The sequence below is a fragment of the Tachysurus vachellii genome, chromosome 23 (genome assembly GCF_030014155.1).
Source record: "Tachysurus vachellii isolate PV-2020 chromosome 23, HZAU_Pvac_v1, whole genome shotgun sequence".
Taxonomy (NCBI): Eukaryota; Metazoa; Chordata; class Actinopteri; order Siluriformes; family Bagridae; genus Tachysurus; species Tachysurus vachellii.
The window spans coordinates 12,991,544-13,004,290 of NC_083482.1; the positions used below are offsets into that span (position 1 = coordinate 12,991,544).

The 12,747-nt window shown below is 36.7% G+C and overlaps 1 protein-coding gene across 3 annotated transcripts; it reads right to left on the minus strand.

Annotated features, from left to right (window-relative positions):
• Positions 1 to 5,611: 5,611 nt before the first annotated feature.
• On the minus strand, positions 5,612 to 10,561 carry irx6a (iroquois homeobox 6a). 3 transcript variants are annotated; one of them, XM_060859429.1, is made up of 7 exons: positions 10,410 to 10,561; positions 9,470 to 9,680; positions 8,500 to 8,609; positions 8,095 to 8,390; positions 7,339 to 7,992; positions 6,759 to 6,864; positions 5,612 to 6,203 (listed from the first exon to the last, which is right to left on the minus strand). In XM_060859429.1, exons 1-7 carry the CDS (start codon positions 10,421 to 10,423, stop codon positions 6,161 to 6,163), a joined length of 1,434 nt encoding a protein of 477 aa, XP_060715412.1. In that variant the 5' UTR covers positions 10,424 to 10,561; the 3' UTR covers positions 5,612 to 6,160. The 3 variants fall into 3 exon arrangements, with proteins under 3 accessions (XP_060715412.1, XP_060715409.1, XP_060715410.1); XM_060859426.1 differs by having other exon boundaries at positions 9,470 to 9,730; XM_060859427.1 differs by having other exon boundaries at positions 6,750 to 6,864; positions 9,470 to 9,730.
• Positions 10,562 to 12,747: the final 2,186 nt, after the last annotated feature.

Below are 12,747 nucleotides of genomic sequence, written 5' to 3' on the forward strand. Positions count from 1 at the left end.
AAGGACTTAAATTCAAAGTGAAAAGCAATAAACGAGTTAAAAAATACATTTTTAACATAAAGTTTAAAATCCACATGCATATCTCATGAGTCTAACCATCAGGTTTTACACAAATTTATTTCCAGCTACTCATATAAACAGTGTAATGTTTATATTTTTAGAAACGTTTTCTCTTTTCTATCCAAGACCATACGAATGTTTCACACAGTAGTAATAATTATGAAGATAATTATAAGAATGCTATTAGCTTACATATTGATGTGCCATGGAGTACAAGGCGGTAGTGTGCAGTTGTGTGAATGAGTGAAATGGGGGTAAAACCCAATCGAGGATTAAACCCTAAACAAATGGTGGGGGTGAACAAGAGAAAGAAAATCAGAAGGAGAGGAAGAGATTAAATTAATAGATTGAATGTTGGGTGGATTATGAAAGCAGCATTAAAATGAAATAGGCTGCCATTTTTTACTTACACACACACACACACACACACACATGTGTCCCTGTTTGAGGTAACATTTGTCATACACATGTACAGCATGTAAAGCAATGGGAAAGGTAAAAATAAAAAAGCACAGGGAATGTAGTCTTCACAGCAATCCATGTATCTGCATGTTCCTGGGAATATATATAAATTTTTAAAAAAAAAAAAAAAAAAAAAAAAAATATATATATATATATATATATATATATATATATATATATATATATATATATATATATATATATATATTTTGCCTATTTCAAACTATTTATTTGCTTGTGTGTATATTTCAAGAGAAAGTCTAAGCTCCATAGTAGGTTCTAGTAAAAAAAGGTTTAGTTCAACCTTCACTCAACACTAAACATGAAATGATTCAGTTTTATATCATAACAAAAGTTTGATCTTGCATTCTCATTTATCTAATAAACACTTTAAGATCACACGTAAATGATTCGTTTGAATCATTTGACATGATCATAAGTAAATCATTCAAAGGTACGTCATGTCCTTGTGGCATTAGCAGGGATGATGGTTCTATGCAAAACATCTTAAACTTGTTGTTAAGGTTTGAGGGGTTAAAGTTTTAAATGTTTTCTTACATACAAAGACAAATGAGTCTGTTTTAAAGAACAGTACAAGGACATATAGATGAACAGATTTGGAGTCCTTTTTTCAGCTAAAGAAAGCTAAAGTGTTCTTTGTGAGAGGAAAGAATGAATGTCAGCCAACAACATGCATTAATATGGAGACTCTCATTTAAAAACTAAATGAGTTTGCTCCAAATTCAATTCTTTTACATTTTTGTGCCAAACTAAGTTGTCAGAGAGTTGTGGGACTAAACTGAGAGCATCCTGGACATTGTTGTTTTTATGCCAAACACTTTTAAACTCGGCATCAGGAACCGGTCACCAAAAGTGCACGGGGTAGGTCAGAGATGCACCGTCCACTAGTGGACCGCACAAAGACACCCTTTCATCCAACAGCCCGTAATTATCTTTGACAAAACTCATTAGCGGAGACATTGGTAACGACATCAGAGAGCCAGAATTCCACAGAGGGAGACATGCACAGGAACAAAGCCTTGCTCACTTTTCATTGCACCCTTTGACAAAACGTAATGAAGTGTGCTGCTTGTCCCACTCATCAACATTTGAACCCGGAGCCATCCTCATAGAGACCTTCTCTGACAAGTACTCTATTTTGTGCAAATCAAATGGTACCTTCCACCAGGCCTCTTTTTGCAGATCTTTTGGCAAAGCCTTGCAAGAGATGAGATTACAGACCTTATTATGTACAACTGTCGATTTGGCCACGTCCAAATCAGTTAGTGGGTTATATAAAGTGGCGGTATGCTTAATAAGCAAACAGATAGAAACAAATGTGAGGTAGACAAGGAATAAACATCTCATAACCTACTTTTCAGTGGTCAGCCTTTCACTGACGTTTGACACATCATAAATGGGTTGCTGTCTATTCATCCATATGCAGATTCATCACTGAAAACACAGTCTGAAGGGAACATTAGTGTAAATAATAATTATATGAGAAATACAAATGTCATACAATAGAACTATAATAATAGTTTATAGTAGTTAGATTTCTATGTCTATAAAAGCATGGGCTATGCAGATTTGCATTTGAACAGCAGGTGTACAAGATAAGAATACTGTGCTAAGGGCACAGCTTTTCAGGGGCAGTGGGAATAAAATGGGTTTCTTTTTTAGCCAAACAATATCATTTGCAAAACTTAAAGACAGTGGATCTTACAGACAACACCATGCCTTGATATGCAAACTACTCTGGCATGTAAATATGCAAACTAATACACATTAGTACATGATTTGGTAATGATTTACATTTGCAATTTAATAGTCTAATTGAGGTTACAAAAATCAATATCGAGAAGTACATGGTGTACTCTTCTATGGAAATAGAATTCAAAGTTAAGGTAAAAAAATGTATGTCAGTTAGAAGGCTCAAAACCTGTTTTGGTCCTCAGATGTTGTAGCTTTATATGGGCGTTCTGCTCCTGGAGTCTTTTGTCCTGAGTATTTTACTCTTCTATCACACTTGATTGAGCAAATTAGCTAATAGCCCTTGTTTGATTAAGTGCATGTTTTAGAACAGAAAACACACTAAAATGTGCAGGACAAAGTGTGCTCCAGGAAAAGAATTGGCTCAATTAGATCCTCTGAGCCATCCATACAGCCCTACAAGGCCTTCAGTGGACTACAAGACATAAGACATACATACAATATACTACAAGAAATAATATATATATATATATATATATATATATATATATATATATATATATATATATATATATATATATATATATATATATATATATAAAAAGTTGTAAATAGAGAAGAAGATGTAAATTGCATTTAGTCCCTGAGGTCTTGTTAATGAAGGCATGTTTTTTCCAGCATCTCTAGCATGGCATATATTCTATTCTTCTTCTTCTTCTTCTTCTTCTTCTTCTTCTTCTTCTTCTTCTTCTTCTTCTTCTTTTTGTGTTATGATTAATGCATAATGCTCACCCTAGATTACATTCCATTATGTACATTCAGTGGAGGAAACAATAAATAGATACATAAAACTATTATTATTATTATTATTATTATTATTATTATTATTATTATTATTATTATTATTAATAGTAGTAGTAGTAGTAGTAGTAGTAGTATTAGCAACAACCGTAACAATAATATAACCTAGACTTTATTAGACTATATTTATAAGCCCAGGGACATACACTGTCTAAACTGACTCCTCTCTCTCTCGTGCCCTGTTTTAAGGTGCTGTTAAGCCGATGTAAGACAGGCTCTTAATTGCTCTATTAGTGGTTGCTTGAGCCCGATGCCGTTTTTGCTGCTTTAATCCCTCTGCGCATGCATCACTACCTTCAATCAGGTTTGGCAGCTTTGCTCTACATCCTCATTTTAATTAGCTCCCTCTTTAATATTTCATATAGCCTTCTCAAAAAAAAAAAAAAAAAAAACACTGTAGGTCTGTTAAACCCTGTTTATGAGCCCTACACAGGTTATGAAAGAGAGGATACACAGGCCCAGCAGTTTGTCTTTGCGTTGTTTAATATTGCTTAATTGTACTTTACTAGCCTATTTACTATGTAAATGTGTGTTACGAGTATTACATGCATTTCCTTTGGGAGATTCAGGTCGAGGATAAATCGAAAGTGACTCTGCAATATAAGATCTTCTGAATTCGCAAATCAGGCGCAGTCCGTTTTTCATTAAACATTAATACCCGGCTCTTAAATTCTTTTCCATGTCATTATGGACCATGTCCAACTCCGACTGTCCCTTAATCAAAACACTGTTCTGAATACGACCCTGAGAGATTATGTATAGATTATATTTAGACATATTGCATGGAACTGGAGATCATCTTAAATCAAGCTCCTCTGACCTTTAATAATAAAATAAAATACAGAGAAAAACACCCTAAGCGCGACACCTTTACATAGCTTAATGATTCCGACCAGTTTTTACATTCTGTTTTTACTTGAAATATATAATACTGTTTTAAAATTCTTCTTAAAATAGCAACGGCTGTTTTCCAATATTAATAATCACTAATCCAGTGGACAAATATATAATTCCAATGCTTGGTAGATGCCAGTATGTCTGCATTATATTTATTCACTGTACATTTGTTTACATATAATAAATATATACAAGTATATAGTATATATATATACAAGTATATACACACACATATATATATATATATATATATATATATATATATATATATATATATATATATATATATATATATATATATATATATATCTGCACTTGTCTATTTGCACAATTGCTACTCTGCACTTCTATCTATCTATCTATCTATCTATCTATCTATCTATCTATCTATCTATCTATCTATCTATCTATCTATCTATCTAACTATTTTTTATTTATTTATTTTTACTACAAACAATCCTCTAATAAACAGGTCCTTTGTGAGTCGCACTGCAGTAGTCTATAATTTATTTACTCTGTCAGTAGGCAAATGACAAACAGGAGCTTGACTTGTATCGTATTTATTAAATATTTCTGATAAAGTCAGCATATAGCCTACTTTTTATATCTCAAACGGACTACAGCGCTTGTGAATCCAGCTAACGCGTTTATCACATGCTTTAATGCTCACACTAATGCCGTATGAAATACAATTTAATCCTTTTTGTCTTTTTTATTTTGCAGTCTTTTTCAGGCCAGTAGCTCCTTCTGGGGCATTTACAGTATAACTACATCCAGACATCCTTTTATATAAAATCTTGGCTACAGTTATGAAATAACACCAAAACTCACACTGTAAAGAGAAAAAACAACAACAACAACAACAACAACAACAAAGATTATTTGCTCCCTAAGGGTAAAGTTCGCTTTCAGAATTGTTCCATACGAGAATTATTTTAGAAAGCTGAAGTCTTACCTTATATAAAGAAGCTATTGAAGATCCCCCAAAATAGCCTGTAGCACTGCATCCGTATACAGTATAGGGCAACGTTCTCGGAAATAAAGATGTCCATATCACTTGGGTGGTAACATCAAATGTATACATTTTGTACCTTAAAATGTTTTAAGGAATATAATTGACTTTAATGAGGGTCCCTGATGTATCCCCCTCGCTTTAATACAAAAGTTAATTAAAGGGATAGTACACCTTTACAGGTAACCGATACATGGTTAAAGGTGCAAAGGATGGCGGTGACTTTGATATCATCACACCAGCGACAAGGAACATGAAGGAGCAGAACACTTACAGTGTCTATATAGGTACAAATCCAGCTTTTCACAAATACATTTTGTAGCCAGATTGTATTTCACACTTTCCCCAGAAATCTAAGGTCATTCAACAGCACTGAGCTTTCCACATGACTGCAGATGACTCTTTGGCATCTATGGTGCACAACTGCATTCAGATATACTTGTGCCTGAAAATGAAGTGTTCAGTGTTTCAGATTAAATCCTGAAAACAAGGGACAGATGCCCTGCTTAGTATTAACCCTCCAAAAACGTGAATCAAGTGAAAAGTTTGAAATGTTTTAAAGGTTTAATCAGCCCATTAGTAAGCAAGGAAATCATAACACAGAAATGACATACTTGTGGGAAAATGCATTCGTATAAAATAGCTTACAAATGGAATACTGATGGGTCAAAGTCATCATTAATGCTGTTATATATTCCCGAGAATATAGGGCACTCTTTAAGCTTCTATATTCCGTTTCCAAAATTAAATTAAAAAAGACCAACAATAAGCTTCACAGTTAAAAAAAACAAACAAACAAACAAAAAAAAAAACACAAGTAAACACTGAGAACCAGAAATAAAGTTCACAACCAAACACAGAGGAGACGCATGGTGCGAAATAAATAGCTGGTGAGATTTAAAATAATAAATACATAAGAACACTAAGCTACGATTGCCGGTGCGGACATCAGAACACACGGATGTTTTTTTTTATAACAGTTGCATTTTTTTTAAACATTGCATAAAGTCATTAACACCGTCAAGAATCATATTGTGCAAAATGCTGGCTACCTCCGCTGGTTGGCTGGTCGCGCGCACATGGCGAGTTCCGGTCGGTTACGCGCATTTCTCTTCATCACCATCATCATTTCGGGTCCACAGTGAATAAATAAAGTTACAGAACCGTGCCGGTGCTTAAGGACAGCGCTTCGGTCAGCCTACGGACATGAAGCACAATATACTATAATTAAAGATACTATATATCTCATAACGCATCATATCTTTATTGTTAACTTTTATATGCAGATCTTGTTGGAGCTAAATATTTCCTTACTTTGTAGGTAGTGATCCAGTTATTGCTCCTAGATCTGCATGTCATCTATTTGCGTACATCCTATGGCTTGTAATGCCATTAGTCTCAATGTGTTTGTTGACTAGGAGTGAGGAGTTGTATTTTGTAATCGCACATGAGTGGATTTAAAAGATGTATGTTAATAGAAATATGTTCAGTTTGACAGAAAGCCTTTTAGTAAAAAATGAAATGAATTGTTGACAGTTTAGAACTTTGGCTGGTCACCATGAGTGAACAATACAAATTAAAATGAGCAAAAAGCTTCCATTCAGTTACAAAGATTAAGTGTATGTGATGGTATCAACAGAAGGAAAGTCCTCACAAATATAGTAAGGTAAAATGTTCAGGTGTGTGTGTGTGTGCATGTGTGTGTGTGTGTATGTGTGTGCGCACGCATTGTCAAAGGGCTCACCTGCCTCACCTCTTCATCACAGGTCTGAAAGCGGTCGTCTTGGCATCCTGCAGCATTAGACATGCCTCACTAATCTCAGAGGACTCTGTGTCAGACTTTCCTCCACTGCAGAATCCTACAAAACACACAGGACACATCCACAATCCGTACAGTGCAAGCACTGGACAAATGGCCAGTCCTTAAACCAAGGGTGAATTTGGTTCGAGAAAATTGCAATTTTAATTGATTTTTCAAGCCATTATCCATAATAGTGCTGTTCTTACAAGATGTTCTGTCATGATGTGACAAAAATACATTTACGGTACATTTTCTTGTCACTGGGGTGGTATGCTCAAGGGCAGATCTTTTGTATCTTTAATATTCTTTGTACAAATACAAATGACTTTTAGGTAGATAATCAATTTGTAATTGCCTTTTAGAGTTACACTTTAAAGGCACACAAATTTCATATTTGTAGGTAAAAGATACATATTCAATATACAAATGGTGTACACTTAAGGGTACCACTACTGGTTAGAGAATTTGAAAAAACTTAAAAGTGAAAATATATCTCTCCAAGAAGAGTGCTAAATGACCCAAGATTCTCTACCTTCCATAGTGGAGTACTGATAGGTGTCTGTCACAGCCTGGTATGAGGAGCAGTGGAGTTGTAGGCCTCTGTAGTTGGCTGCACTGTACACCTTATTTAGCCCCGGTGCCATTTCTTCAAACAAGCTTTCAGAGTTCTCCAAGTTTGTGGGGTCATGGAGACCCTTTGAACCCGCACAGTGACCACCGCTTCCCACCACTGGTACCCGAGCAGCTTGTAGCTGACATTCAGTTTGTAATTCCTGTCTGTGCTGGGTCATTCCAGAAGCAGCGGTTCTGGCCAGGGACCAAATCCTTGGCTTCTGATCCAGTACTTGGAAATGAGGAAGGGATATTGGACAAACAGAAGCATTATGTAAAGCCGGAAGCTGTTGTGATTGCTGTTTGAAGTCTGAAGTGTCCAAGTCAGGAACGAGTGCCATAACACCTTTCACTTTGCAGGGTAATACAGGGAAGCTGGAGGGGGAAGGAAGGTCAGAGCTGCAGTCTCTCTTTGGAGGGCTGGAGATGGGCAGGGAGGGCAAAGAGAGCGATGCCATATCTTGGCTGGGTTTCTCACAGTCACTGTCCAGCTTGTCACAGTCCTCATCCTCATCATCTAGGTTGTCAAGGTCACTAAGACGGATGTCCCTATCCTCCTTGCAATCTTTAGCATCTAGAGAAGAATGACAATTGGTTCTTAGACAAAGGACCGGCATATATATTATGGATTGTTATGAAATTTGTGTATCTTGTAAATGATATAAAGACTAGATACCTTTAGAGACAGAGCCCTGGTCTGTCTTATCCAGAATGTCCTTCTTGTCATCCACAGCCTTATTCTTGGGTGACCAGGTCATTTTGTTCTCCTTCTTCAGTCTTCTCCGGGCATTGGCAAACCAGGTGGAAACCTGTGTGAGGGTCATCTTGGTGATGATGGCCAGCATGATCTTCTCACCCTTGGTTGGATACGGGTTCTTACGGTGCTCGTAAAGCCATGTTTTGAGTGTGCTTGTTGTCTCACGTGTGGCATTTTTCCTTCTGGCTGAGCCATTAAAATCGACAGTCCCATACCTGAGAAATGTGGGCTTATAAATTCTGGATCGAAACACTATTGCACAATACAAAAAATTCAGATCTTATCTCAGTGAATAGAACATCTCGAAAATAGTCACATTCTTACCTGTCGTACTGATACTGGCCCAGTGAGTGGTCATATGGGTAGTAAGCATTGGGCTGGCTAATCCCACCATGAAGGCTTGCTGTGCTTTCCTTAATCTCATACTGAGGATTCTACCAATAGACCAAATAAAGAACTTTGTTGTTGTGCAGATAATATAAAGTACAGGACACAGCATACTTCCTTATATGCTCAAAAATAACTTGGTATTGAACTTTATTGTTCCTTGCTGCTGCCATGGTGCCATCAAACGGGCATCATTTGCACTTTAGAATCATTTAACTTAAATGGAATACAATTAGATCTTAAAGTTTACTACACCAAAAGGTACAATACATACCCTTTCTACATAAAAGGAACAAACAACACAAAAGCAATACAAATACAGTTGGATACTTTTGTTTCTGTCATTATACACCCTGCATTCTAATCCTGAGATATTCTAGATATACTTTTACAAAAGCTGTAGATTCTGGAGAAGCCCTATATGTAAATGTGCACTCCATATTTAACATATCTGACCCAATGCATCAGGTAACTGAGTTGTTTGTGGATGCCCAACAAATTATATAGTGACAAACGAACACGTTATGCTGGATAGAAGTCTGGCTGGACCGAGATAAATGCTGGAAAGAGTTCATTACCAGCCTATAGGTGTGATGACAGGTTAAACGCTGGAATTAGGTCACTGGCTAAACAAAACAAACAAAAGAAAACATACTAAGATTCACTTCTATGTGACTATCAACTTTATTGGTTACAGTCTATTTAATTAGCCTACACAATAATCTAAATTCTAACTGACTAAAAGAAAGTATCCCACGTCCCTTTGGAAGACAACCTCTTATTTGTTGCTTCAGTGTTGGTCTGTTTGAAGTTCTAAACACCGAATAGTGATCGATAGAGCACGGACAAGCTTGATCGATCGTGGAGCCATTGTCTCCTTGTTTTTGTGCTTGAGCTTGGGGCGTACCAGTGTGGAGTAGATGGCAGAGGAATCCGCTCCGTACTGGAAGTAGTTGGCGTAAGCGTGTGCCGGCGCGTATGGTGAGCCGTACACACCGAGCGCTGCAGTCAGCTCCGCGCGCGCTCCCGACAGCCGCTTCTCACAGGCGGGCGGACAGCAAAAGGAGGCGGCGGCGGCTGCGGCGGCCTGGGGAGCGCTCGAAACGTCAGGTACCGACCTGGAAATCGAATCGTAGCAAGTCGTACTGGGCTTTGACGACACGAAAAACTGCATGAAAAAAAATCACGGAAGGAGACGTTATTTTTTTATGCGTTGCTATAGGCACTATACACCTATATTCTAGCTAAATTTAAAAGTAAAGAAAGGTAAGATGTATTATTATTATTATTATTATTATTATTATTATTATTATTATTATTATTATTATAAAAATAAATGAATGTATAATTATTCAATATTTTGTCTGTGAATGTTTTAAAACTGTTCTTAAATGGAATGGCGAAAATTAATGACGCGTTTAAAAGTTGATGAAACTCGTGTTTTTTGAGAGGACCTACTAAAAAGGATTTTAAAACTGTTATAAATAACTGTGCAAAAAAGACCTTTAGAAGTTTACAGTCGTGAACTCACACACGGTTAAAAGTTGAGGAGGCTCCATCAATTTAACACACAGTATAGAGTAAAGGGAGGAGCCGAGTCTCTCTGTAATTACACCTTAAAGGTAATGTACACAGGGTTTTGGCACCCCACAACAACACGTGAGTTCATTCATAATTCAAATTGAGCAATGTTCCTAATATTACACAATACAGCACATGTTGGAGAAAGTAACTTATTAAAGTGCATGTCATTTAGTGCTTATATTGTACTCAGAAGGTGAGCTAAATAGAATATGAAGGTATGCCATTTTTTAAGAAAAACAATAAAATACACTTATTTTGCTTACCTGAGAAGTGGCATTGTAAGGATATCCAAATTGAGAGAAAGACATTGCTGCGTCTTTGGTTAACATCAGCAATATTCTTCTCCGCTGATCGATTGAAGCCAAATCTGGTTCAAATCCACCGTCTTGCGCGCATTTCCACACTCGGCCTTTCTCTCAATAATAGATAGCTGTACTTAAGAAGAACTGTGTCTGTTTACGCCTGCCCCTTAGTTTTATATGTTTGTATAATCCCCCTAAGGGAACAAAGAGTAAATCCTAATCAAGTGCAAAAAAAAAAAAGAAAGAAAGAAAAAAAAAAGAAATAAATATTGTTGCTAGTGCAGAAGAAAGCTTATAGGATAACGTAACACTTGCAAGATATGGACTTCTGCTTGTGCCATTATTTTGTGCCTCTATAGTTCTTTAGCATTCATCCATGCAGGGTACCGGCGTGACGTCACGATAATCCCGGGACGCTCGGATAGAATAATGTGTTTGCCAATCACATCTACAGTGCGATTTTCCTGAGATGTGTTTTGCACACCCCCTGTCCTCCTTTTTGTGCATTAGACCATTCTAAATCTTTAAAGGAAGCTATAAAGGCATCTGTTCGTCAGTGTGGATAAAATCTGTTTGGCTGAAAAAAAAAAAAAAACAGAGAAATAAATTTTTTTTTTTTTTTTTTTTTTTTTGATCAATTTATTTTTTTTCAACTGGCAAACGTGTGTTTAAATACCCCTTTATTAAATATTTATTTTTCTGATAAAAAAGCTTCATAAAATAATATGCATAAATAAAATTTTACACACACACACACACACACACACACACACACACACACACACACACACACACACACATATATATATATATATATACATTTAATGTGACTTATGTACTTATGTTAGGTGTTTTATATATATATATAACACCTAACATACGTGACAATACATGTTCCATCTTATTTATTTATTTATTTATTTATTTATTTATTTATTTATTTATTGCTATAGTATACCGTAACTTCTTGGGACTGAGCGCTCCCATTGGGCATGCGCGGGGGAAAAAAAGGAGAAAGCCTCCGTCAGGTCGGTACTGTAGTGATTGATGTGGAGCTCGGGACCTCCGCCACCATCACGCACAAATGCGTAATCGCATCAATTAACAGATGGCTATTTCCATCCAATTGAGCTATGTTCTCAAAATGCGCAGGTATGGGGAAATTCCTACAGCTGACTGAGTTATAAGGGGTGTGCAAAAGTGGGGAAAGAACTGAAAATATAATATTTCTTGTCCAATTATAGAATAGCAATAGTAGGTGACAAGTATTGTATTTTAAATTAATGGCTCGCGCACTTGAAACAAGATGTGAGAAATTCACTCTAAATTCTGGGGAGAATCATATGAAGTTTTATTTGCAGTTTTTATATGCAGAAACTCCTCAGTATATCCTCATTCCATCACAATGCCATTATGAAATCTCGCGTTCTCATCACCTTGGATAATCCGTTACCGTTTTTCCCCTTGGAGTAACGCATGACGCAAAAGCACAATGACGTTAAGGCTCCCTTCATCAACCCCACCCCATATCTTAAGCTCTGTGTGTGTGTGTGTGTGTGTGTGTGTGTGTGTGTGTGTGTGTGTGTGTGTGTGTGTGTGTGAATTTCATCACTGTTCCGGATAATATGGGGAGGATATTTCACTGTTTCTGCTTTACAAGGGCCGCGCGCTCTTTGGCCGCAGATCCCACTGTGATTACGCGATTTCTCTTCGAGTGGCGCCAAAGAGCCGCAAGTAAATCGCGCACCCGTTTCGATAAGATAACGCAACAAAGAAAAACAAGAGTATGACCTGCGCTGACGGGCCCATAGCCCATGAATAACTTATAGTGCCATGGTCCACCTGGAAACACCAAAAACATGGCACGGAATGAACAATGTGAATAAAGTTCCAAACCACATGCTAGTGGCCCAAATAGTTTTAAGATGGAGCGTGGCTGCATTCAAGACTTCTCTATAAAGGCACACAGTCATAGTTACTGTAGTTACATCTAAAACACACTTTAGACAATTCAACGCAGTAGGTTATTCTACAATAGGTTACGTGCTGCTTAGCCAGCTTTACTGTCATACGTTTTGAGAACAAAGAGTAAACCAAAACAATAAAATCCTTTTGCTTCAGTCAGGTCTGGAAAATACTTGACCTCTTGAACCCAAGGCACATAGGCAATCGTAGTTAATCATAAAGGATGTAATGTCTGCTTTGCAACCCACATAAAAACTAAAAAAAACAACAACAAAAAAAAAAAAAACATTGGCAAGTCAGATTTAAATTTAGTAGTGTTTTTTCAATGCTAATG